The 27,838-nt window shown below is 40.9% G+C and overlaps 1 protein-coding gene across 4 annotated transcripts in view; it reads right to left on the bottom strand.

Annotated features, from left to right (window-relative positions):
• Positions 1 to 3,976: 3,976 nt before the first annotated feature.
• SPTLC3 (serine palmitoyltransferase long chain base subunit 3) overlaps positions 3,977 to 27,838 on the bottom strand; it is a 98,030-nt gene continuing 74,168 nt past the window's right edge. For all 4 annotated transcript variants that reach the window (XM_064415429.1, XM_064415430.1, XM_064415428.1 and 1 more), the window contains 5 exons: positions 21,553 to 21,772; positions 19,297 to 19,423; positions 7,911 to 8,046; positions 6,805 to 6,934; positions 3,977 to 4,436 (listed from right to left, as the gene is read on the bottom strand). In XM_064415429.1, coding sequence (XP_064271499.1) covers positions 4,323 to 4,436; positions 6,805 to 6,934; positions 7,911 to 8,046; positions 19,297 to 19,423; positions 21,553 to 21,772 — 727 coding nt within the window. In that variant the 3' untranslated portion in view covers positions 3,977 to 4,322. The remainder of the gene's footprint in view (positions 4,437 to 6,804; positions 6,935 to 7,910; positions 8,047 to 19,296; positions 19,424 to 21,552; positions 21,773 to 27,838) is intronic.

The raw sequence follows: 27,838 nt of genomic DNA on the forward strand, positions 1-27,838 counted from the left end.
ACAAAAAGTCCCTGTACACAACTGGATCTAGTCCAAGTCTCCAGGTCTACCACACCTCTCCAGATCCTGTGCCACTACACTTGCACTTTTCATTTGGTTAGCATGTGATGTAAGCGGATTTATCTTTGCTTCCTTATGCCACTTGTCAGTGACATGCTACATATGTGGAAACATACTCCCCTCTCTAGGAAGTGCTGAGCAGCCAGCCTGACTCAGACCCCTGACTCCTGTTCCAATGGTGCTGAACTATTATTTTGTGTGGTCAGGTGGATGGTGGTTTTGGGACCAGCTTGACAAGCCTGAAGCTCTGCCTCTGAAATGGATAAAGAGAGTTCTCAATATCTCGTGACTGATCTGCAGGGAGCACAAACCACCCTGGATGTTCGAGTAAATGAGGGAAACACCTAGATGATGTTTTTGAAGGCATCAGGAGGCTTGAATGTTCAGCTGCCAATCATGGCATGACATCTGCCATTTCTCAGCTGGTGGCATGGTTTCTTTAAAATTTGGTCCTGATCTATGTTTTAAATTGAAGAGCAGTTAAACTTCATGCATAAATAAAAAGCAGATCATATATTAGAGAATCTGTATTGGATTTTGAAGTAGGCTAGAAAGTACATAAACACCTTTAGTACAGACTGCTTTTCTTACATCACTGCTTTGTTCACTGTCTCAGCAGGACAGGGAAATATGCAACACACTTTCAACCAAACATTTTGGGAAAAAAAAAAAGAAAATAAAACCCAGCTGAAATCCTACCTTAAATAGATCCACTTCATATCTTGGTCCCCTGTGAAGAGCAGCAGCTGTGAAACAGTCCAGAGACACCAGTGTTCAAACCCCTCTGAAACAAATGCATGCAGCTCACCTCACACTGACAGGTTGCTCTCACAGTTGTACTATTTTCAAATAGTACTAGTTGTAAATTGTACTAGTAATTAATTGCACTAGTTTTAAACCAACAGTATTGACTTCAAAGCAAGGCTTAACCTGATCCACACTTGCATAAATGACAGAACAAGCCCATTCTTGGTTCAACAGCTTGGGCAGTTCAGATTTGGTTCATCATAGGAATTTATCACCATCCACAGAAAACTTTTTTACTGGAAAAGGAAAGATAAAAGCCTGCAAGAGCTGATGAGAACACCAGGAAAAGCAGGCAGTGAGGCTATGCCCAGAAAGCCAAGTGTTGCACTCAGGTCCACTGCAGCTGCCTGTGTGTTTCCCCCAACAGAGAACAGCAGAACAGAGAGAACAATAGAAAAAGACAGAAGTGGAGGGGAGAACCACCTTGACAAGTTTGATAAGCTCAGGAGATGAAGACTTCCTAAAAGATGGGAAGGATAAAGGTGCAGGAAAGGGCAAACAATTCAGTTTCTCTGTCAAACAGAAACTCAAGGGTTTTCCCACATCATGAAGGTCAATCAAGATTTTACATAAGATAACAGGATGCAGCTTGCCCACAAAAAGTTAGTGTAGTTATACTTAATGTATCCACTGGATTAAAACATGACAACTTGAGCTTTTTTTTTTTAATTTATGGAAGGCAGCTCTTTAAAACCTTCTGAAGCAATTAGAGAGAACTATGTTTTCCAAGAACGTGTGCCTGAAGAGGGAGCACATTCTAGGAAATACGTGATCCTGTGCTAGAGGTGCAAATTCCCTAATGGGTACTCTATCAGATTTTTTCAGACACCAGCTAAAATAGAATCTTCAAATGCTGATCAACTCTAAATCTATAAAAACTGAAGTAAGCCAGGAAAAACTCCACACTGTTAAAAAAGCAAGTGCCAGACTATAAACCTCATGGGGAAAATCTAGAAGACTGAAGTTCCTGGGCGTTTTGTTATTGCACGAGTGGAGCAGAGATTTCTCCCTAACTGTTCCCCAAGCCCAGGGGTAGTCAGTCTGTACTTTCTCTAGTGTGCAAGGGATGGAAGAAATCAGAAGAGAGCACATAATAAATCAACTGACAGTCTCTAAAAAATAGCTGTCCTGTCTCCTTAATATGAGTGTGAGTAATGTTCTGAGGGCAGGAAGAATTCGGCTTTAGGCTGCAAACATTCCCTTATTGGGGTACAGAAAGTGATCACTCTGTAGTTTAATCAATCTCAGGTCTCTTTTTGAGGAAAATAGCATGTTGCCTGCAATAGTACATGTAATAATGTTTGCTGAAATGTAAACTGTGGCTGTATATCCCAAAATGGAAGGTCAGAAGTCAATTGAGGATCTGGCTGCAGAAGTTCAGCAATAGAGATCAAAGAGCAATATATCAAATCCAGTACTTTTCCTCAAGGAACAGGTTGAAGACATTTCTCAACCCATCTCCTTTCACAGTAAATGCACTCACCCTGCACGTAACAAAGCTGTGCACCACAAACTGCCAAGTTACTCCAAGACAAAGTTTGTGTTTCCTAATTTCTCCTTGTCCTGTGCTCGAGTATTTAAATATTTATACAGTGAGTTTGCTCTTATCCACAAACATAGCTCCCCTGATCCTCTGCAATGCTTTTCAAGTCCATCTACCACAGTGAAGAATCACATGACACACCACTTAGTCCTCCCCCAGCCCTTGATAAATATTTCCTAAAGCCGACATTTGGTATTACGGAATGTGTTGTAATCAATTCTTAAAGTTATAGCACCACTGGATTTTTATTAACTTGCACAACAACAACAACAAAAATCCAACAAAAAATGGGCCCTCATAATCAGTTAGCCTTGTTATATCCTGAAAGCTGCTTTAACAAGCAGGGAGTAATATAGTGTAATTGGTACTCTGCAATTTAATTGTTCTGTTCTTAAATCTAATATTGCAGCTGTGGGTTAAGTTTACACCACAGCTTTCAAGAGAACATGAAAGTGTGGTACATCTGTGCAACAGAAAGCTAAACATCTCTCATCTGATGTGTTTACAATGACATTTGATAGCGTGGAATTGTTTGGAGTTCATTCTTAAAGCTGCAGAACTGCTTTTCAACGCTGGGGAAAAAAAAAAAGGAAAAAGCCTCCAATCTCCTTCCAGCAATTCAGCCCATACAACCCTGATGCTTGTGGCTGCTGGCATTGCAGGGAAACTGCTGGCCAGAAAAATTCCTTCAGGTAGCCTTGAGCATTTGTCACTCAGGCAGTGCACAAGGGGACAAGGGCATCTCCCTCTTCAGAAGATAAAATAATTATTTGAAAAACAAACAACTCAAAAAAATCCCCAAACCCCTGGACAGAACAACCCCTGACATGCATAAACCAGACAAAAATATTTCAAGAAATGTTATTTCAGGCATGATTATAGCATGGATAGAAATGGTAAGTTTTCTGCTTAGCAGGTGGCAGAACTGCTTATGGTATCTGGAACTTCACATTCTGCATAACTAACAGCTTCAGCATTATGTACTCGTTAGTGAATTTATGAGGCCCATAAGTAGTTCAAGAAACTTAGGAATGAGCCCATAAATGTCATCTGCAGTTTGTGAACTGCAAGTATCTGACTGTTTTGATCAAGGTTTTTATGGGAAAGTTAAATGTTTATTAAAATTATTTACTACTGCCCCACAAAAAGGGAGCAAGCCTGCTGAAGAACTTAGGTAGTGATAAGATGTGATAGGTTGTAGGTCAAATGAGTTGGCAGAAAAGCATTTCTGTTTATGTTTAAGCCCAAATTTTTGTACAATTCAAAGTTTGGAGTGCATTTAGGTGACCGAGAAAAGGTCTGTGGAGAGGAGGAATTTTCCCTTTCCCATAACCTGCTGTCAGAAATACATGATCTCATCAGGCTGCTTTTCTTGTTCTCAGCATTAGCCTTTTTCTGACACTTTCTGTCCTTGGAGAAATGCATGATAGTGCAACTAAGTTAATGAAGTCACCTTCTGCTCATTCTTTTGTAGCAGTCCACACCGGCGTGTTGATTTATGCTCTTTAACAGATCAGTCTCACTGATGAAGCTCAGCTATATTACACTGGAATCGATTAACTTTTAAAACTTTATTATTTCAGTCACAATTAAGACTATCTGAAGCCTCTTCATAAAAAAGGGCCATATCAAAAGCTGTAGGTTAGCAACTGGATCAATGGATGCATTCATTCTGCATCAAAAATACCTTAAGAAGGACAGATCTCCTGGGGAGGCAAATCTGTATCAATATTTCAGTCTCTTGAATACAGAAGTTTGATACAACGTGATGCAACACCTGAGCTTCCCCTCCTTTCAATTAACTGAGAAATAAAAATTGTCCTTAGAAGGGAAGAAATGCATTTGTACTGTTTAGTTTTCAGGTTTTCCGCCCTTTCATAGCATCATAATGTTCTTTTCATGGGTGGAAAACTTAATCTTCAAGTTCAAGCCTAGATTCTTCATACAGTTCAGGATGAGATGACTTGGAATACCGGGAATATTTCAGATGTAGAAAATCACCCAATTCATCCAGAGCATTCAAAACCTGTAAAACCACGATATTTTGTCAATTCAATTGGAAATGAAATGAACTTCTACTAACTTTTACTTTACTGCAGAACAAGAAGATTATAAAAAAATAAATTGAAGTTTAAAGGACAAATGGGCAAATTTTGCATTCAGTCTACAACAGGGACCATCAGTGCAGTTTTACATGTACAACAGCATCCATAGGAAAGGAATTTACTCCTTCAATAGGTTATGATTTATTAGTAAGTACATTAATTGAGCACAGATGAAAAAAATTATTTTTTCCAAAAGTGCAGAGAGGTAACAACCAAGATAAAAAGTTATCTTTGCATGTGCAAAAGAAACATGTGAGTCTATACTTCAGTATTCCTCTGTAGCTCTCAAAGACTGGAGCTGCCAATGCCTTTTCTTAGGTAATAATCAGCTCACAGTGCTGAGCAGAATCAGAATAAATAATCAGCTCACAGTGCTGAGCAGAATCAGAATCTGAATAGTTTAAGATCATTTTAGTGAATGCCATTGTTTTATATATCACAGGGGCAAATTTTTGTTCATTAACACTGTAATGCAATTTGCTGAGCTGTGTCCCCAGCTCTCAGTGGATTCAAAAAATATCCAAGGAACTCTGTACCACAGGGAAGCAGCTCAGTGTTTTGCAGCATCTGACCCCCATTCAAGAGCAGCCAACTTTTTGGCATCAAAGAAGGAAACAGCAACTTTGATTTTAAGCCTGTTTCTGTTAAGCCACTAAAACAAGCTCATAAACAAAAACTAATTTAGAACAAAAAGAAGTAATTTAGTAATGGTTTAAGCAGAAAGATAGCTTCCAGGTCATTAAGGAAGTTATTCTTGGGAGCTTGCCCTTTCATGGATCTTTTTAGTTCCAGGCTGAGATACAAAAGGGGAAATGTTTTCATTGTGCTTGTTACCTGTTGTTACCCTGGGTTTAGGCACAGTCACAAAGTGTTTTGTCCTAAAAGCTTTCTTTCTGCAAGTAATTAAACTCAGGGCATTTCCATTCCCCCATGCTGTAAGAGTGCCACAAGTACTGTGGCAAAAGCACAGCATGTTCAGTGGTGCCTGGGGAGTGCCAGACCTTCCCTGGGAGCAGCAAGGTGCAGGTGGCAGGGAGTGAATGCACAAGGATGGCCCAAAAACGAGGTGGGCTTGACATTTGGGAGTGGGGACAAAGGAAGAAAATCAAAGCAGCAACCTCAAGGGATAAATCTTCAGATCAACTTCACTGCCTGTTACCAGTTACAAAAGCCAAAATCCTCACAGTCAAGCAGCAAAAGCTGGTAAGGACCAGCACAAGAACGTAGCTATGCTCTGTTCTACAAAATACTGCCGTGGTATTGTACCTTGTTAATAACTACTGAACCTTTAAAAGCAGCAGGAATTTTACACTGCACACATGCAAAGCAGGTTTTTGATGTTGTTTTACAGCTACCTACACTGGTATGGGAGCTGCTGAGCAGGACAGGGCTCCAGTCCCACATCCACGTGTACCTCAGGATGCAAAAGGAGATTCAGGAGCTCTCTGCAGGCCCTAGTGCTTGTCTGCATGAACCAGTGGCACATTTAACTCAAATGCCTTTCCTTGTTCAAGGATTTTTCACTTTGACCATCAACACTTGTGCAAAGAGAGGAAAAGCAAAGCCTGAAATTTATTGTTAAGGCTCTTTGTTTCATTCCTCTAAGTTGGCTTATTCTGAGAATGAAAGAACATATCTCAAGCCAGGCCAAAAACACCTTCGGCAGAAAAAGGAAATGAAAAATTTCAAAGAGTTTATTTTAAACATATTTCCATGTTGGAACAGAGATTTGTGATGGAAGTCTCAACACACTATTAATGGTATTTCTGATATCAGAGAAAGATACAGAACTGAGACTTTCCAGACAGCACCAATTAAATTTGATTAGGTTCAAACAGTTCCAAAACTGTTAGCAATTTCCACCTGTACCCCCAAGGCTGTCCCATATACTTCTGCAGTTCAAGAAACACATGGAAATATGGAATGGAACTATGGGTATGGAAAACTTGATTTTTAATTATTTCCATATAGTTTCAGGTTTCCTACTCTGATAGTTTTGACGTAGCATTTAACTTTTGTCTTGCTGTGCCTTTCATGTAGGTTTTTATTAGTGATGACAGATTTGGTCATTATTAGAAATAGAAGAATAGAACATAAGAAATTAACTGTCTCATAATTTATTTTAGAAAATAAAATGTATAAAGCTCTGATGCCTTTAAAGATCAAGTGCCAAGGCCACAAAAACAAATGTAAAAATGAATTATTGAGATTCAAAGTCAGAGAGGCCCAGCTTCTCCCAGCCTGCTTTGCACCTGAAGTTAATTTGGGCAGGACATCTGCTGCACTCACCGTGTCTAACATCTCCCGTGTATGAGCAGCTGACACGCAAAACCGAGCCCTGGATTCTGTGATAGGAGTAGCTGGAAACCCAACCACGACCACCCCGATGTTCTTTTCCAACATGCGTCTTGCAAAAGCCCTAAGGAGAGAAAAAGTAGAAGGAGAAAAATAAAAAATAAATTATCCCCAATAAACTGAACACGGAGAGAAAAAAATCACTTATAACGCAACAATAGGTAAAGTCCTGTTTTCAATTGATTGAATATTCCCACTGATTTCAATAAAAGCCAGAATTCTACCAGCAGGACTGAGATTCTTTGCTGCTTAGCAGCCCATGAAGGCAAGTGGGTGTCAAATACTAGAAATGTGATGGCACAGAGGGCTCTGCAGGTAGACATGATATATTTATGTCAATGAAAGTCTCCGAGTACAAATCAAACCATGTGGGCATTTGCAGTCCATAAGGATGGAAGAGGTTGGGCTTGTGGAAGGTATAAATTCTTGGTTCCTGAACACCAATAGGAATAAACCAATCTGTGTGATGATTTATTTGCTCTCACAATTGATCTGTTAGTTAGGAAGGCCTGTGTGGCATGTATGAGATCTAAAGCCCACAGACACCCTAAGCTACCTGCAAATACTCCCTACAGCTCAACACTTACATAATGCTACTACTGACTTCTGGTCTCTGTGTCCAAGTCAGTGCACAAGGGCTGCTTGAGATGAACTGAATGGTAAAACATGGAAAGACCATTCAAAGATGGGGAAAAAAAGCATCCTCCTAAACCAGTTCATACAACCATGGCAATGTGTCCTTTAATAATTACAAATTCAAACCCAAAAAAATTCAAATTCAAAATGTTATCAAGAGTATTATTCCAGACTATGTTAGAAATGGAAAAGAGAAAAAATGTTAAAATTCTGACATCTGGAACAACTCAAAATTAAACCTAGGGGCAAAAAGAAAGCAGAACTAAATGAAGAATTCATACTGCAGTGTATGTTTCTCCTGGGAAGCACCTACCACAGAGAACATCATCTTCTGCAGTGTGTACCAAATGACCCACAAACTTGAATAGTGCTTGTTTTGCCAGCAAGGTTTTTTCAGTACTTACCCTATCTTGCCAGGCATATAAAGGAGCAAGGGAACAACAGGAGAATCATCATTGCCATAAATGATGAAGCCCATTTCATGCAGTTTTCGTCTGAAGTACCTTGTGTTTTTCTCCAGCTGACGCACTCTTTGGAGCCCTGAAACAATCCAGTCAGGACAAAAGTCAGTGCAAAGATCACACCTGGAGTCTAGTCACAGCCAATAATCAGGGCTGGGGGTAATAGTTTGGCTGAAATATAAATGCTGCTATTTGATTGAGAAGAAAAACATGGAATGAGCTAAATTCAACTATGTTGATTATTACGGCATTGTAGGATGGATGGATGATACTCCTGTACTTGTGAGGTGCCTTCCCATGGACAGAAACAGTCTCTGTCTGGGGATAGACATATGGACAATTCCCTGGACTTCGTTGTGTTAAATAAAGCCTGCTAGATGACACACACCTACAGAGTAGTGCAGACAGGACATGGAAATTGAGTATATTCTTTCTCAAGGTAACTGACTATTAACTCTGCATTGTCCCTGGCCTCATTTAGCCATGGATCCACAGATGGGACCCCTGCAAAACTGACAGGAGAGTTGAAAACAACTATTTTTAATGAAGGAAAAAGACCAAAAAAACAGCAGAGAAAAATGTGCTTGAAAAGGCATTTTGGCCATCTCTTTTGCATTGCCAGGAGGTGGTTCCTGACAAGTGCAACTGCTTCCCAACCCATCACATAAAGAGGCAAGAAACACATTCTACATGACTGTAGTAGGAGATATAATATGTCCTTTCACCATTCCACCTGCATTATCTCTAATCAGTGAGCTATCTATGTGCTGCTTTTGCACTGCACCCCTCCATACACACATGCCTGCCCAGTGCCAGCTCAAGCCCACACAGCCAGATCAAGCCAGGTCTGTCAGCTGCCTGACCTTGCCAGAAACAAAACTGCCAAGCCACCATTAAACAGATGGAGTCTCCAAACCCAATCACTGTTCAGTAGCTTGTGTCTGCCCAGCAGAGGTGCTGAGAATGTGTGGTAAGACTGGGAGTTAGCAGGACACAATTACACTCTTAACTTTCATTTTCCTGCTGTTCATCAGCCCATACTCTCAATATCACTTACATTATGTCACCAGACACAAACACTGAAACCTTCAGTGCAACTCATTTCCTCTTTTCCCTATACCTTTGCAAAGATATTATATTTTCACTCTCCATTTATGTTTTCATTTTACATTTTGTTGGCTTCTTTCTTCATTTACCCCTTTCTGCTGCCATCATTCTCTGAGTGGATGCCTGCTTCCTAATTCCCCATCTTGCTCTGTGTAATCACAGTGGCCAGTAAGGCATTTGTAGCAGCTACATGCTGCAGATTTGTCCTCAGACCACATTCTGCCCCCACCATCTGCTCTGGCTTTTCTTCCCTTTCCCTCTTGCCTGAAGTGGGGATCAGCACACCTACATGCATCTCTTCTACATTATTATTTCTGAACATGTGTAGGGTTGAACAAGATCTACTACTTCATTTGTTCTGTATCCTCCAGAGTCAAGGTTCTGCCAGTGCTCTGGCTGGGAAATTTATAGGGAAACTGGGACTTGCTTCACAGTGTTCGGTGTTTTGCTTGAACAAATTAAAAGATCTCATAAAAACAGTGCATTTGTAGCTTTATAAACAAAACTGCCCACGCAGACAACCTGTTACTTACAGTCTCAGTCATTCAGTTTAAAGCACTCAGTGGAAGAGATCTGCTGGGTTAGAAAAGGCCACAAATAGTTTAACTATCTCTCTAATGCTGTTAAAGCAAAAACAGCTGTGCCAGAGCAAGGAAAACAAATGAAACACAAAAGCATCCTACTACAAAGCTTTCCAGTCACTAATAAAAACAATAGTCTGTGGTATTTCCAAAAATATTTTTGGTGTAGTAGATCTCAAAGAAACAGGAGGAAGTATTGAGGAGGAGGAGAAGGGAAGGGGAGATGATGGTAAGGACAAGGAGTTAGAGAATTACAGAATAACGTGGTCGTAGTCTAAAGAGAGAAATTTTCCCTTGTTAGAAATTGTAAAGATGTTATTAGCACCTCCTCAATGTCCAAGTTTTGAGGAGGAGGGTGGGGGAGCAACCTGAACTCGGCGCTCAAAGCCACTGCTGTTTCTTGCTATCTTAGCAGCCCCTGAGCTAGTTTCCAAACTCTCAGTTGGAAAGCATTTGAAACTACTAGATTTTCAATTAGGGAAAGCTTTTCATAAATGCAGATGTTCTTGGCGAGTGCAGTTGAAGATCTGCTGCCTTCTCCTTTCTATTCATGTGTTTACCACAGAGCTGGAAACACAGTGTGAGCCACGCAGCATTCCAGGCTGTGCTGTTTGCTATTTATCAAACCATATGCGCAGGACCCAGAGTCGAACAGTTTTGTCTTCACTTGTTTTTGGTGCTGGAAATTTAGACTCCGGCTAAGGGAACTTTAGAGCTGAAAGAGGAGGTTCAGGCAACCCCCCCAAAAGTCAAACACCTCTTCCTTTTCTAATCCTCCTTTCCTGATTCTACATCCTCAAATGGTTTGTGATGCGAGATCCCCCCTTTCAAGGCTCCCTGTGGAGCTCATTTCAAGCCAGCCAGTGCTGATGCAAAAGAGCCACTTGGATGTTTTAGCAATATCCCAGAATACTAATTTCATTTGCAGGGATGCATTAAAGAGCCAAATAAAAGATCAGAGCACTCACATATATCTGGAGGGAAAAAAAGCACATTAGGAGACAATTGTTACACACACAGTATTTATGGGTGGGTGGCTGGGAGGAACCTATTTCTTTAGCAAATGTCAACACTTTCCTTTCTCATGTTAAGTTTTGTGGTCAACGACCACAGACACGCATCATATATGCAGACTTCCTATATGCTGTCCCAGTAAGAGCAATAAAACCATTAATATTTGTAGCTGTATTTCAACACTCTTTTCCATTCTTTTATGGGACCTTCCAACATCAGATAAGGAGGCAGATCTGAGCAAAATGTTTATTTTTGTCTCACTGGCCTGATTTTCCCCCACACTACAGATTAAGAGTGGTGAATTCAGTTTAGAATCAGATCTTAATCCAAATTCACTGTGGGATGTTTAACTAAAAGCACCACACTTAGAAAGCATTTTCTTTGATACCTGAGGCTGGGATCTTGCATCCTTTAATATTTATTGTGTGAAAATCTGCCAAGCAGACCCTTGAGCTAAAAGAATACGGCTGCATCTATGTAAGAATTTACCTGAATGGGACTAATGAGAGGATCAGGTCCCTAGACAGTAAATATGTGTTACAAAATTCTTACTTTGCAAAATCCTTGAGGGTTTACAGTCTATGCAAAGAGCTTATAGCACAGCATGCAGCATATCCAGAGTTATAGCCCATGAAATATGTAAACCACAACACAGCATATGTTTGGAAAAAAATAGCCTGGACATGGAATACTGACACTCCTCTATTTAAAACTAAGCACACTAATGCTCCAGAGTATTCAGCTAAGGCTGAGAACAACTTTATTAAGTACTCCATATCTTCTTATTGGCTAAATTAAGAAGGGACAGAAGGAGAGAAAAGTGAATGATAAACAATTCCCAAAATTCACAAGTTATCTTCACGCTGCCGGGAACACACACAGGTGGTTTATGAGGATTTTTCTGAAATAAAGGATTAATTGTCTGGATGGTACAAGAAAAGCAGATTTACTGCATCAGCAATCCACCTTCTGCTGGCAAATTTAGAGTTTTCATTTGGTTGCACCACTTTAAAAATATTTGGTTTACTGCAAAGTTCTAAGGTGTTGGCAATTCTGGGGGAAATGCTGATTATATTTTTATGTGACATGCATCATTGCATACTGCTGGCTTTAGCTCATTAATTTATGCAGGCTTTTAGAAAGCTTTATACCTCAAAATTAATATGGTTAGTTGAAAAAAAAATACAAAAAGAAGGCAAGAGAGAGAGAGATAAATAATAAAATGCAGTAGCTCATAATTTCTTTGAAGCAACAAACTTTTTAAGAGAGCCACTTGGAGTAACAGACTTGGCAGAAGCTTTGTCACACATTTTCAGGGCACCTGACATCAGGGTCTTTATAGATAATCAATTACACAATTGAGCTTGTACATACTAGTGTCAGTGTTCCTTGGATGGAACACTCAACTCCCTGCCTTCCTCTACTAACAACTAGATAGGAAAAAACAATCTTCCATAGGCTGAAAAAAACCTGGAAAACAATAGCTCTTTCCCACTAAACTATTGCAGATGGACAGATTTCCTTTTTTTCCTCTGGTTCCACTATAAGAGCAACACACATGCATGTGCATTAAATCACAAATAGAATGCTATAAAACCGGGGTGCCTAAAGGAAATATGTTCTCAGATAAAACAATCTTCATAAAAAATAACTTTGCTACGAACTGGGGAGAAGTGAAGACATCTACTTCTACAATCTAATGCTAACTAAAAATCTAGTAATTTCATCTTAATTCAGCTGCTACATAATCCCTTAAGGACTTATTTTGACTGTGAACTGCTGTAAAACACTTTTCAGAGAAGATTAAAGGAAGAAAAATAGTAATTTCAATCGAAGCAGAAAGGAGAAAAACTGTAACGATTCGATCATTTGTGCTTTTTTATTTGAATGGGTCAGATCTGCCTACCCAGTACCTTACCTATATTCAAATATACAGTGTAGGGACAGAGCAGCCAGCCTTGGCTGACCCTTTTTACTCCCAGCACAGGTGATTAATCACCTGTGATTAATCAGAGTGGGTCCATCCCGCCGCTGAAAACCAGCACAAGGCTCTCTATCTGCATCCCATCAGGTGTTCCGAGGGATCCAAAGGCTGCTGGGATCGGCACTTCCCTGCTGTGCACTCGGGAGGCTGAGAACAGCATCTGCAGCAGAGGGATCCTCACTGCCTTCCAGCAGGAAAAACACCCTGGAAAGGGATTGTGTGCCTGCTGCTGTCCCTGTGGGAATCACGGCTTTCACCGCTGGGGGACTGGCTACAGGTGACAGCTGAGCGTGACATTCCTCCTCTGCCTGCAGTTGATGCTTATGTCAGGATACAGGGAACATCTTTCCATGGGCAGGGTCTACTAGAGCATTACAACACTCGTTTAGCTTTGAATATGAAATAACTTTGAATATGGAAAAAGTGACTGCAAATGAGGTAGAATTTGGTTAATCCTCAGAGATGTTGCAAATCACTGCAAACACTCTTCGTGTAAAGCCCCTGCTTGTTCAGACCCACTGACCCTCCATGGATACATCTGATGTCCTGTGGCAGGTGGATCACATGGCAGTGTCTGCACTAGAACAGCATGCCACTCATTTTGAGCAAAGATGTCAGAATTTAGCTCTGTTTCATCATCCACTGCTGGGAGAACATCTGTCATGTTCACCTTAAACAAACAATAATCGTGGCAGCATATTATCACCACTAATATCCTCACTGTTGTCATGACTGGGAGCCCTAGTCACGGAGCCAATGCTGTGCAAACAAGGAATAAATGTGCTTAAGGGCTTGAAATGTAACCACATACTTACTGGGAATATTAACTTTAAATTAAGCCAGGGTTCAAGCATCCTGCTTGCTAAGAATCTAAGAGAAGCAATCCCCTCTGAATGAAGCAGCAAAATGAGAATTTGAAAAAGAAAGGCTTTATTTAGCATGACTGATTCTGCAAGCTGTTTTGAGTAGGTCCAAGGGGTCCATGGCTAGTCACTTGCAGATTTAAAGCTTACAGCAATAGTTTCATGACCAGTCCAGTCTGGCACAGATTTATTTTGCTGCAAAATGGATTGTTCCTCTCAGCCCAGCTGCCCAAGTCCTGACACTGGGACTCATGGAGCCACGTGGCAGATTGGCTCTGGGAACCAGTTTGGGTGTAGGCTAACCATTTTGTGGGAGGGCTGGTCATTTTTCAGCTACACCAGTGCTCTGATTCAGTTCATTGCATGGCTGCATGAACACTCACGCTGGCACGGGGAGAAGGGGCACAAGAAAGGGGAGAGGCAGGGGGAGGAGAAACTGAGGACAAGGCTGCACTTCCCTGCACCAGTGTTGGTTTAGGTCAGGTCATAGTGATGTGGAACTAAGGTTTCCGAATTTACAGAGGATCCTGACAGAGCAAAATTAATGTTTTCAAAAGACTCTTGAGGACAGATAGCAGAGGAAGATCGAAACTTATTTTAAGGAGCTGGTCCTTCAGTTATACAAAAAATCAGAGGCTGATGGAAATATCTTTAAAAGGAACCCTTTCAAAACAATTTCTTTAATGTCAAACCAAAACAGAAAGCAGCATTCTGCCATTTCTCACACTCTGAATGAGCTCAAATGCAAGAACTCAAGACTTTGCTAAAAACACAAATGAAAACAAATAGTTCCAAAAAGATAAACCATTCAGCACAAATGGCAAAGTAAATGAACATTTTAAAGAAACACAATCTAAACAACTTCAGGAATTATCTTTTAACAAAACATCTTTTACTAGTAGATTCCAGAGGACAAGCTTTTAAATGTTTCAGCATCCCATAAAAACATAAAAAATGCCCACTTCTGTTGGTGAATTATTGTTTGCCATGCATTAAACAGAAAAAATGTTTCCTTTACAAATGCTTCAATTTGCTTTTTATACCAGTATAATCTATTATTAGTAATCAAAAAAATTGCTTTGGACTTCCCAGCAGTTTTAACTCCATCTGCCTAGTGGTTCTATTTTATACCTATCAAATTTAAGTGTAAAAATATGCTTTCAATATTCTCGTGCAGAAAGTGGGGAGGAAGAAAAGGTCTGAGGTCGCAGCTGGAGGGGCTGTGTTGCATGCAAGTAAGTGTACTTGCAAATTTGTGCGGGGTCCAAACACTCTGAGTCAACTCCAGTGTCATCATGGGATAAAACCACTAAGGCAGCTGCTGAGTTTCCTGAGGTATCTCCAGCGGTGTAATGAGAAAGCCACGAGGAAAACACATAAAGAATGTCTATATTATGAATTATAAAGAGTAAATGCCATGGGAACTTCTGCTTCCCATATTTCCTAATAAATGAGCAGAGACACATTTGAGATGAAAAGGCCACAAAGGCTTAAGAGGGATAAAATGACTTTTTTTTTTTTTTAAATAGACTACATGAGCTGAACTGCAGAACTTGCTGCCTTATGACATTACAAGAGGAAATACAGCTGCCAGAAGTTCGTACACTTTTGAACAACTCTATTATAGGAACTATGAAAGTGTCTATGATGTTATGGTACTAAGAACAAATGTCTTTTGTTCTACAAGACATCGATTTTCAGAGCTGTGTAAAACATGGCACTGAGGAAAAACAGGGCTTTTACTCCACTAAAAATCTGATTTCACATTTGCATATTTTGTAGTCAGTTTCTGATTCTTTGGATATAGTTGCTCAAGAAATACTAGTAATATTGACCTCAACCTGTTCCTCTTTCCAATTCTGTGTATCAGTTTTGAGGGAGCTACTGCCTTCTCCTAAATTAGCATTTCTCACCCTTCATTTTCTCGAGTCACCTCAGAAAATAAGGCAAAAGAAATGAAACTGTAATATTGCCTGTGGGGTCTGTAATACCATCCCATGACACTCATGTCTCACAACTATCACAAATATTGATGTGGGATAGACCCACATGTTTACACCTTTCTGTGTGGACTGGCTGTGGGTAATTTCCAGCTGAAGAGTTTAGGTTTCACAGAATTACCCTGAAGGTGCTAACTTGTTCCTTCCTTGTGGTGAAGCAGTACTCCCTGGGCCCATAAATATCTATTCATATCCTGCAGTCATGCAACCCCTGTACTGATCCTATCCTGGAAATGCCCATCTTGACTCCCTTTCCAAAGAACCATATTCTTACTAATTGAAAATAAAAGAAGAAAATATGGAATCAATTGGATACACATCAGGATACACAAGCAGCATCTGCACTTCTGGGCTCTGGCATTACCTACTATATAATTGCATCTGTGTACTACTCTTTTTTAAATCGGCTGCTTAACAAATTAGTGGAGAATAACCAGCAAAAAATTCAGGGAATTGTAATAGTCTTATACCTGGGAAAATAAAGAAGACTAAATAAAAAATGGATTTTTTTCTGAGTGGCAACTTAAATGATCAAATCAGTCTTCCTTCTCTTAGTTGCCTATTAATCTGCCAAGGAGTCACAAAGTTCACACGTAAGAACATGCTGGGTTAACACATTTTTTGTCCCCTTATTTCATCCTCTTTCCAACAAGCACCCTCTAATTCACATGGAACTTTTTGGCAAACTCTAATTTAATTATTTTCTAAAACATTCCCAGTGATTTTTGCAAGGCACACACCCTAGAGAAATGACCTCTGGAAGATAAGCCCTTGGTGGACATCTCCATATAAAGGATTCCCTAAATTATCCAGTGGGAAGAGAATGCTATTTGAAATAAATTGCAAAATAAACTCCTTCTATGGATCAGAGAGGCTTTCAGAGAACACATGGTCAACACTGCCCTGCAGCAACTTCAGTTTACTTGAAACTTCTCTGCTCCACAGCTCATGCTCTCACAAGAACTCTTGCATGCAGGATTCACCACCTTCCATGGCAGTGCACCAAAAGAACTCTGCCAGGGTCACTGTCCTTGGAACGAAAAATATCTAAGGAGAGACAGTTCTTTCTCCCTTCTGTTCCTTGCTCCTTTCTAAGCCACCACCTTCCTCTTTCCAATGCCAAAGCAATGCATTGTATGTAGTGTGGTCCAGCACAGCATTTTTGTCCCGTATTTTGGCTTGTGGGTTTTTTTTGTAGTCCACAAGACAGCCTAATGAAGGGAGGCCCACATGAAAGAAAACCCAAAAGACTAAAATAATGAGTCTGGCTCAGAAGGACAAGAAACATTTTTACACATTACAGCCAGCTTGCTAGCCTTTGTGCAATGTCTAAGTTGTGATATATGATTTATTCATTTGTTTTTCTACTCATTTGCATTTCATATTACAAGACAATTTAAAAAAAAAATTGACAGAACACTAATTTACTTCATAACGGATTTGCAGAAGACTTAATAAGCTCTTATTTTGTGCAGAAATCCAAACACTGTCTCATTAAACAACACTGCATGTCGGAGAGAGAATACTTCCAACTCTTCGACCTAAGACACACACGCACATCTTAAAACACTCCATCTTGAACCCAGTTCTCCTCTTACCCTGCACTGAGCTGCACGCAGAATCACGCTAGCCGAAGAGCATTTTTTACAGGCTCTGAAGGCCGGGAAATGCTCTGCATGTTTCGTGTTTCACACGAGGCAGGCTCAGTGTCAGACCGCCCTCTCACGGCAAGCACCAGGGCAGGACCGCACCCGCTGACATGGCCCCAGGCCACCAGAAAGATGTCAGAGAGGGTCTCTAATCCCCAGCATATGTAGGCATCAGCACATGCAGCCGGGGCCTTCCAAATTTCCAAGCTGGGAGCAGTTTTTTATGCTCTGGCCTCGCTGCCGCAATGACAAAAGCATCGCTGTCTCGTCATCCGCGCATCGCGCAGGAGTTTTGCTGCCTCTTGTCCTTGCACTCAGCAGAATTTGGCACTGGGATTGGATTCTCCATCCCTCCTTCAGTACTTTGGGTCTTGTAAATTCTGGCCTCATCAAAGCATTGTGATGAATGCCTTAATAGCTTTGTCTCTATCATGGCTTGAAACAGCCCTCTAGGGCACTGCAACAGAACAGCGCACAGCAGTATCTTACCTGCTCACATCTACCCTCTATCTCTTCCATTCCCACCTTATCCCAGTCATATCTATCAGGGAGGACTAATACAGAATTAATTCTGTCAGTCTCAGACAAAGTAAGAGAAAACAGCACTGCTGGACCAGTATAAAAGAGATTGCGATTCAGAGCAGAATCTGTATCTTCAGCTGCATGTTAAAGAATATCATGACTCTCAGGCATTCCTGAAAGAAAACTACACAAATTCAATCACTTTTTCTCCACGCTGGGATTTAAGTCCTAGAATACTGAACACATATCAGCATTGCTTTGAAACAGTAACAGATAGGTATGTCACAGTTGTTTTGTTGCTTTTTGTATAGAAAACACATTACAAAGAGGATGAAACATCACACAGAGGATTGGATAGTAGCTGCATCTGCAGCTTCAAGAGATGAATAGAAATACACCTAATTTTTCATAAGGACACCAAGTAGTCAGCTCTTTTGGGACAGAATGCTGTACAAAACTAGGCTCAGGAAACCATAATTGATGCCTGAGTGAGGTAGGAATTACTATAATCATCTTCTCATACTGTTACTTAACATACAATACCTGTTCTGAAATGCTGCACCATGCTTGAGTTGCTTGCCATTTTGATGGTTTACACTTACAAAGAAGCTAAACTGACAGCACCTAGCCCATAAATGAAGTCATATCCTTATGAAACCCACTACAGAGTCAGACAATATACTCCAAGGGAAATCTATGCATTTCAATTTGCAAAGCAGGGTGGGCTGGCAACTATACAGCCAGAACTCCAACATATCTCCATCCCTGCTGCATGTGGATGAGTATGGAAAAAACCTCAGGGTTGACAGTACTTAGAAGTATGATGATTTGGGTATTAATTTTACAATAAGAAGGAATTCTTTTGCAATGCTACTGCAATACTTCTTTGCTGCTGGATGATGTTTTGACTGTACCCAGAGAGACACTCTGGTACCAGCTGAAATAAGGGAGGGAGGGAGGGAGGGAGGGAGGGAGGGAGGGAGGGAGGGAGGGAGGGAGGGAGGGAGGGAGGGAAGGAAGGAAGGAAGGAAGGAAGGAAGGAAGGAAGGAAGGAAGGAAGGAAGGAAGGAAGGAAGGAAGGAAGGAAGGAAGGAAGGAAGGAAGGAAGGAAGGAAGGAAGGAAGGAAGGAAGGAAGGAAGGAAGGAAGGAAGGAAGGAAGGAAGGAAGGAAGGAAGGAAGGAAGGAAGGAAGGAAGGAAGGAAGGAAGGAAGGAAGGAAGGAAGGAAGGAAGGAAGGAAGGAAGGAAGGAAGGAAGGAAGGAAGGAAGGAAGGAAGGAAGGAAGGAAGGAAGGAAGGAAGGAAGGAAGGAAGGAAGGAAGGAAGGAAGGAAGGAAGGAAGGAAGGAAGGAAGGAAGGAAGGAAGGAAGGAAGGAAGGAAGGAAGGAAGGAAGGAAGGAAGGAAGGAAGGAAGGAAGGAAGGAAGGAAGGAAGGAAGGAAGGAAGGAAGGAAGGAAGGAAGGAAGGAAGGAAGGAAGGAAGGAAGGAAGGAAGGAAGGAAGGAAGGAAGGAAGGAAGGAAGGAAGGAAGGAAGGAAGGAAGGAAGGAAGGAAGGAAGGAAGGAAGGAAGGAAGGAAGGAAGGAAGGAAGGAAGGAAGGAAGGAGGCTTACCTTGTGTTGTCCCGTCCAGTCCCATGAGACATCTCATTGCCCTGATGATTTGCTCTGCTACGGGGGGACACATAGATGTGGCGTACACAGCACTATGAGAATGAGTTCGTAAAAAGTCCACAAGGTCCTTACACAAGCAAAACAAAGCATGAATGAGCTTTGAGCTGGCCAAACAGCAGATCTCCCCCTTAACTACTGCAGGAGTGGGAATGTGCAAAAGGAAGAGGACGTTTCACCAGCTACTGGATTGCATTCTTGACTGCCACTGTTAATACACAGCCTGAAGAAACATCAGGCAGGTCCAAATGCTTTACCATATAAGTGGGACAATTACAGCTGAAACAAAAGTCTGGAATAGAATAATGTTTACTTCTGTGCTCAGACTTACTATAAAGGAGCCAAAATAATTTCAAGACCAATGAACTGCCGCACTTAAAATAATGCTGCTCAGTTCCCCTCTGGTAATGAAACAAAGGGTATATGACATCAGTATAGGTCCTCTGCTACATGACCTAGCCCAGGAAAAGCAGCCTCACTGTGCTTATTATGTCTATAAAGCACATAAATTTCAATCAAAACTTTCAACCAGTGTGGTAGGTACAGTCATGTCAGAGTTGGTGTAATTGCTTTAACATTTCCCAAGAACACAATCCGTCCTCTTAGAAAAACTGTTGATATACTGTAGGCATGTCTAAAACATCAGTAACTCTCCTGAATTCAGGCATGCAGTAGGAATTCAGATCTTTCTAAGACCATCATTGTTATAACAACTTGTATCTCCTAGTGCAAAATATCAGAATAATAGTTACCACACTAAAAGCTGAGTGCATGTTAGTGAGAAAGGGATGAGGCCTGCTTGAAAATTGACTTTGATAAAAAAGTATAATCAGAAAAGAAAATCCAGTGAGAGTAACACAAATCACTACCAAAATGTATGAGTCTACACACTCCAGTGCTGAGGATAAAGATTTACCTAACCTTACACAGGTTGTGCAGGGCCATACTGCAATTGTATTCCTAAGGGTTTGGTTAAAAGCTAAGAAGGGTTCTGGGCTCCAGCTGATGCAGAATAAACAGCACCACTGTGAGTTTTTGGCTACAGAAAGGAATGTAAGTGGGTGAATGGGTGACCAGCCTTCCACGGCTGGGAAGCCTGAGGCAACACTTAGCGATACACATCAGCGTGAAAAGAGTGACCTGTTTTCACTCAAAAAAACCTCCCAAGGATTACAGGATAAATTACATGGCACTACTTTTCACAGGTCCAATCTTTCTATACCTTCTAGCTACATTACCCACATTATTTTTGGTAAGAAATAAACATACAGATACAAATTTAGGAAGCCAAGGAAACAAAGAAAATTGATTCTTGATATATTATGACACTTGGTTTTAAGATCTCCAGGGGCAAACCCAAGAAAGACAGTAAGAAATACACAGTTTATACTTTCTTATAGCCCTTTTATTCTACTGTAAGGCTACCCTTATTAATGTTATCCTGACAACAACCATATGGGCTGAATAAACAGGCTTCCCACTCATTCAGCAGACTGCTTAAAAATACATTCAGCAGGATATGAAAAGAGAAAATAATCAGCAGCCATTTGATCTCTCTGTCAAGCAACAAAACCAATGACATTTCACAATGGTGCTGATTATGCTTTCCCTTCTACACCCCCAGTTAAAGCAAGCTCAGCACTACTTTCTGTTGACATCTGTTGTTGGCAAGAGATTGTTTTGTTAATGTATGTGGAGCAACTGAGGACACAGAATTTACTATTGCAAAAGGCCCCCAGTAACTGTTTTCTCCATTCTCCTAAAAAATGCAACTATGTTAATTCACAACTCTTTAGGAATTTTATTATCAGTGGATGAAACTGTGGTTTTAATCTCTCAATATTGCTTCACATACTGTTTACAAATGTGAAACAAAGTAATGAGCAATCCGCATGCAAATTAATGTAGGGAAGTGTATTAGCCAACCACAACATGTCCAAACATTTCCAAGACAAACAACAATCATCAGAGTGGCACAGAATAATCCAACTCAAGCAAATTACATAATATGAACATGATACAAAAATAAGAAAGTCTGACTGTTTGATGTGCATTTGGGATCCAAGCAAAAATGATGCTAGCTTCAGAACAGTGCTCATGTAAAGCACTCTGTTCAAAAAGATACTGAAAAAATATCATACATCATACAAAAGCAGTTCCCACATGCTTGATGTGAAATTGTTTATGATTTCCTCTTACCTTTTTGCCAGCTATGTATCCTCCAGCTGCGCCAAAGCTCTTTGTGAACGTTCCCATTAATACATCAACATCGTTGGGACTCATTCCGAAGTATTCCACAACTCCTCGGCCCGTAGCTCCCACTGCACCAATGCTGTGAGCTTCGTCCAAGTAGAGGTATGCTTTGTATTTGTTCTTCAAGGAGACTATCTCTGGCAGGCGCACGATGGACCCTTCCATGCTGCACATGGAGAGAATCAGGGGTGAACAACAAACCCTCTCCCATACTGGCAGAAAATATAGCAACTGATTGCCCTAATCCACCAAAGTTCCTCTGGAATCTCAATTTTTACTTACAAGCCAAAAAAAAAAAAAACAAAAAAAACAAAAAACCACACAAAAAAAACCCCAAAAAAAACAACTCTTAACCCATTCCCACTTGCAGGTGAGCACAAAACAGTTAAACAGTTTTAGAGTTCAAACATTGAAAACCAGTAAAAAAGTCTTTGAATGTTTGTAAATTATCAACATGTCAGAGGAGACGAGGAAAGGTGTAAAGCAAGGCAGAGATACTTACCCTAAGCAGCACACTACAGTTCATCTCTACAAGACAAATATTATAAAGAACAGCTATAATTCAGTCTGGTCTCCTTGCTTACTTCATCGTCAGCTACTGTGGCAATATTTGGGCATAACAGCTCTAGAGCAAATTCATCTGGTGCAGAAGATTTGGGTCCAACATACACTGGAGTTGGGCCATGTGAAACCCACAGCTGGTGCCATAAACTCTAACCATTCCCAGTCTTCACAGAATTAGGGATTAAAACAAACAGCTGAAATCCAGTCCTGCCAGTTTTTGCTTCGATATGAACTTTTTAGGAAATGTAGCCTGCTACCTAGTGCAAAAGTAAAAAAGTTTCAATTCCTTTTCTTTTTACTTTCTTACAGCCATGCAGAAAAACAAAATATTTGGAACTGGCACAGGTTGCCCAGAGAAAGCTGTGGATGCCCCATACCTGGCAGTGTTCTAGGCCAGGTTAGATGCAGCTCTGAGCAACCTGGTTAAGTGGAAGATGTCCCTGTCCATGTCACGGGGGGTTGGAACAAGATGAGCTTTCAGGTCCCTTCCAATCCAGGCCATTCCATGATTCTGTGATTAACGATGTACTGAGATTTATAGAAATGGGAAGAGATGATCTTTTGCACTGCTGGCGGTCGTGCCAGTAAATGGGAAGGCACAAAGGAGGTGTCCAGCAAAATGAAAGCTCAGGGATAAATAAGAAATGCTCTCTGATCCCATAAAGTTGACATATGCATAGTATTGCTGTGAAGACTTGTGTCTTGAAAACCTTTGTGAGATGACCACAGCTATGCTTTGATATGCTCAGATGCACTCAGTATTCATTTCTTAATGAGTTAATCATGTTCTCTTCCACTAGCTCTAGTAAGCAGGTCTTTAAAGGCTAAAAACTTCCAATCAAACACAAATTTAATGTGGGCCAAGAAAACCAGGGCTCTGTGGCTAAGGCCCACAGCTAAGGTGCATCCACTTGCAAATACAACGAGTTTCAGATGACGAGAAACATGGACTTTGGTCCCAAATAGCAAGTACAAAAGAGAAGTGCAATCAATAGTGCCTTGGAAGTTTTTGGATCCTGAACCAATGGCTTTCACAGGCTGCTTTGTTGCCACTTGTACTGTGCAGCTGGAAGTTTGGCACCACAAGAGGAGCACGATGTGCTTTTAGCACTCGGGCAATTTCTCACAATTTCAGTCCTCCTCCATCCTTTGGTCTCCTGAGTAAACTTGGAAACTGGTCTCCAGTTTTGAAGTAGACCTACCCAAAGACAAGTCTCCATTAGTGTAACAGCATGGGGGAGTAGCCATGGACAAGGGTTGCTTGTGCTGTTCACACTGGGAGGTTCAGAGAGCCTGGCTGTGTGTGCCTGGAGGCATATTTTTGGCTGTCGCTGACTGCTGGCAAATCATGCCCTTCTGTCTTGCCCAGCCATAAAAGAGGCAGCTGTTAGGACTGTGTGTTGGCACCCTGGTCCCTTGCAGCAAAGAAGGGTGGGCTTGTACTGCAATCTCCTGAGGGCTGGGCTTTCTCACTTTTCCCAAACAGCACTTGGCAGCTGGGGGAGAAGCAACTTAAACCACCACAGCTATTTTCCTAGTGAATACAGGGGCAGGGCCCACAGTCCTCACATAGCCCAGAGTCAAAGCATTAGTCAGCTAAAATGACATTGAGCCACTGGATGGGCTTGGACGTGCACCATCGTACGGGCTGGGCTTGGCAGCTTTCAGCTGTGTCTGGTGGGTCTGCAGGGAGAGCAAACAGCACCTCTGCAAACTGCAGTCCCACCCTCCACCTTCCTGCATGCTTGGGCACAACGGCCAGGCAGAGACAATAATTGCTTTTCCACATTTATATGGTCATCATTAGGCTTAGTGGCTAATGGAGATTCAGGCAGGAGAGACAGCATTTAACTTCAAAAAGAGTAAAAAAGGGTAAATTAAAAAGGCTGGGTATTTGTGTAATGGAAGGAAAGTTGTGCTGAATCCCAGAATACATGAAGCTGGTACATGGCTGATGCAAGATTTAACCATTTAGAAGATTAAATGAAAACTTTTCTTTCTCATATGAGTAGGAGATTTCTCTTGGAACTCCAAGCTGCTTAGCAAAGCAAGGCACTTATATTCAATTTCAGTTTTGATCTACTGCTCTCGAAAGATGCTGGCTGACATAAATGCAGTAGTTGACAGACGTCCTGATGTGGTCTTGAAGCATCCATGGAACAGATAAAGTGTTGCTGGAGTTGTGTACATGTTCTGTGCTGCCATTCCAACAGGTCCCAGCCATCCTGATGACAGAGGTGAGAACTGTTTTGCTGCCAGCTCTGGTCTTGGTCGTCTTTTGACCCTAGGAGATGGATGGTGATATGCACACCACTCTCTCCAGAATTGCTTCAAGATAAAGCTCACTTCACATAACTCCTTGAGTAGCCCAAATGGAAAATTTACTGAATCCTCCAGTAAATGTTTATGTCAAGTGAGCTTAAACCAAATCACCAGAAGTGAACTGTACTGGTTCTGTCTCACTCTGGCTGGGCCTTTTAGCTTTGTGTACAAATGTATTAATCTGTTTCCAGATCTGCTCAAGCACACAGGGCATATAAAAATCCCCCAGATGCAGATGAACTAAAGCTGGCTCTGCCCAGGCCAGGTGTTCTCATTACGTGATATGACGTCCTGTCTTGTAGCACAAATTCCTAGCTTGGTGGCAGGGATGGAAAGCTTCTAGATTGCAGCTGACCCTCATCTCCCTTGTGTGGTGGACAGGCACAAAAACTTGGGTCAGTACACACTAATTTTGAATGTACTTCCATACCTGAGGAGATAATCCTAAATTTTTAGAACATTCCAGTTTGGAACTTGATTCAATCCCCACCAAAGAAAGCACTGATGTTCTTTCTGATGCAGCTGTTGAATTGTGGATCCAGATGCTTTGAGAGACAGGTCACTTCACTTGGAATACAGGCTTAGCTTACCCTTGACATGATATTGATGGGGGTTTTGCCCAGGTTATCTTGAAACTTCTTGGGAAAAGGGGCTTCTACATTCTACTATGGTACCACATCCTTTTTTTTTTTTCTGTCAGGAAAAATAATTTACAAGTATTCCACCTCTTATCTACTTCATCTTTAAACATGCCCTAGAGTACCACTATCTTCTCAACATCTGAAGACTTTACCTGTGCCCCATTCAGGCTGGTTTGTAATTGGGAAAAATCCCTCCTTTCCTTGCCTGCTACTCACAAGACATATACATTCCATTTTAGCAGTTATTTAGGTACTGTTTTCTTACATAAACTTTGTACATACATACAACAATCTCTGTTTTGTAGTTTAGAGCAATAATTTTAAAGAAATCTTTCAACTCTGCCCTCAAATACAACTCCATTTCAACACTGAAATTATAGCAATTTTAACCTTTAATGCTGGCCCTTGGCCAAAGACATTAAATGTTACCTCATTTTTTCTTTCTGGAAGTCCAGTCACCTAACCCCAGGAAATAAAAAATACCCTGCTAAATTTCCTACACTGTTGGCATTGAATCCCAAGGAACTTCTAATGCACATGAAAAGGCATTGGACAATATCTAACTGATCAGAGCCATTTTCTTAGCTGGAAGGGAAACTACAAAAATTAAATTAAAAGTAAGGAAAAAACAAATGAAAACCAATCTGTTCTGATCAATTTCTGATGCTCCATAACTTCCACCCTGAGCCTTGGCCTATCTGACTCCTAAGTAAATATGTATGGAAGAGAGCAGAAGCCTACCACAAACCATGTAAGAACACAGTAACTGATTAATCCTGAACTGGAAATGGTAGAAGCCAAGGAAAACATTAGCTGGAATTCAAATAATAAAAATATTATTTAGCAAGTCAGTTTAACTTGTGCCCTGGTTACTGCCAAAACTTGTTCATGCTTTTTGGAGTCGAGATTGATGGCTAGATGGTCTCCCTCAGTTTGGAACACAAACTGAATATATTTGCTCCTAGGCTGGTCCAAGTTAAAAACCAGCCTTCACTAGGAGCTATATTTACTTTTGATGATTTTTTTAAGATAATAGAGACATTAAAAAGCAAACAAAAATATACCTAATGCTATTTATTTGACATGTAGCTTGAGTGCTTCCCAAGTCGAGGGGCCAATTCTGCCTTCAGTTGTAACCAAGCAAAATCTGTGGTTTACGGTTCCAAACACAAGTCTGATTTCCAGAAATGCTCATGTTGGCTAACAATGACCCTTTTCAAATTTTGCCAGTTGGTAAGTGTAAACACTTTAAGATACTCCTAATGGAAACAGAAGGCAAATTTCTTTCCATACCATAAACTCATCATACTAAGACTATGGTGTCCCATATAACAGTATTTTTTTAAAGAAGGAAAGCTTAGTGTTTTCTTTTACATCTCTGGAAAAAGCATTTCTGTAAAAATTTGCCAGGCCAAACTTGCACATCAAGATATTTTAACTTGGAGAATGGCTCTGACCAAGTTATTTAAATTCTATATTTGCTGTCCCTGAAGCATAACTCAAGGAAAAAAAAAGGCAGTATTAACTATTGTAAGAAGAATACATTAACTGCACTCTAACTCCTCTTAAACCCTCTTGATGAATGTTAATTTGACATTTGGCAAACCTTCAAGAAAACTATCATTAGCCAATATGGGGCTGGAAAACCTTAGTCTTTCAAAAACCTGGGCCAAGAAGGGAAAGAACATACACACAAAGAGAGTGAGAGTATTTCTACTCTGACTTTCTCCAGCTATTTATTTATTTATTTATTTGCTTATTTGTTTATTGCATATGAAGTGTTGTTAGCTACCAGCTGGCTCAGGCTGCCTGGGCACGCAGCAGTGGCAGGGACACAGCCTGGTGGCACATGGTGGCACTCGCCCTCAAGCCACAGCAGATCTGCTCTACAACCAAACCACACTCTCCAATTTCTGATCTGTGAAAACAACTAACTAACTAACTAACCAACCTAGCTACTGCTAGGAATAGTTTCCAACGACAGACTATTAGACACCTGAGCTTTGTTTTTTCAGAACCTTCTGCCTTTCAGAAGCACAGACACTCAGGGCATGAGTGGTCTTAACATTATTTAGCCCTTATGGAGCTGAAGGAACTTTATGGTTCCTTTAAGTAGGTACTCTGAGGTTTAAGGTGCTTTTATTTTGCATTCCAACTGAAGGTTTTTGAATTCTGGCAAATTAAATCTCATTTGGGAATGAACTGTAAAACTACAGGAAAAAAAAAAAACTCTACACCAAACATAAATCTGGAAATACATTTAAAGTTAGTATAGTTAAATAGCTAACAGTGGGTTTGTTCCACTTCTTGGACTCATCCACGCCTCTGTGTTACCAGTCTACCTTCTCATTCCCTAGTGGTCATTACTCAGGGTAAAGGATTTAAAAGTGAACAAAGCTCAGCAGCTGGAGCCTTTTCTGCCAGCCATGTGACCCATGGGAACATCTGTCAGTAAAATGTTGGTGGTCCACTTAATTTCTGCATGATCAAAGTCCTTAAATCCAAGCTTTCTTTTAGTAGTGCCAAGCAATGTTTATTTGTAGTTTTGCTCTGTTTATTCTGGTTGAAAGGACACGCTCAGCCTGCTTTGGATCAGCTGATCTGCTGATCCTGTTTCACCTCTGAGTGACAGGTGTTTAGATAAGGACCGATTTGGTCTCTTTGCAGATGGAAAATGTTAGGCAAAAAGAAAGCACTGACAACGA

The sequence above is a fragment of the Passer domesticus genome, chromosome 3, assembly GCF_036417665.1.
Source record: "Passer domesticus isolate bPasDom1 chromosome 3, bPasDom1.hap1, whole genome shotgun sequence".
NCBI classification, from domain to species: domain Eukaryota; kingdom Metazoa; phylum Chordata; class Aves; order Passeriformes; family Passeridae; genus Passer; species Passer domesticus.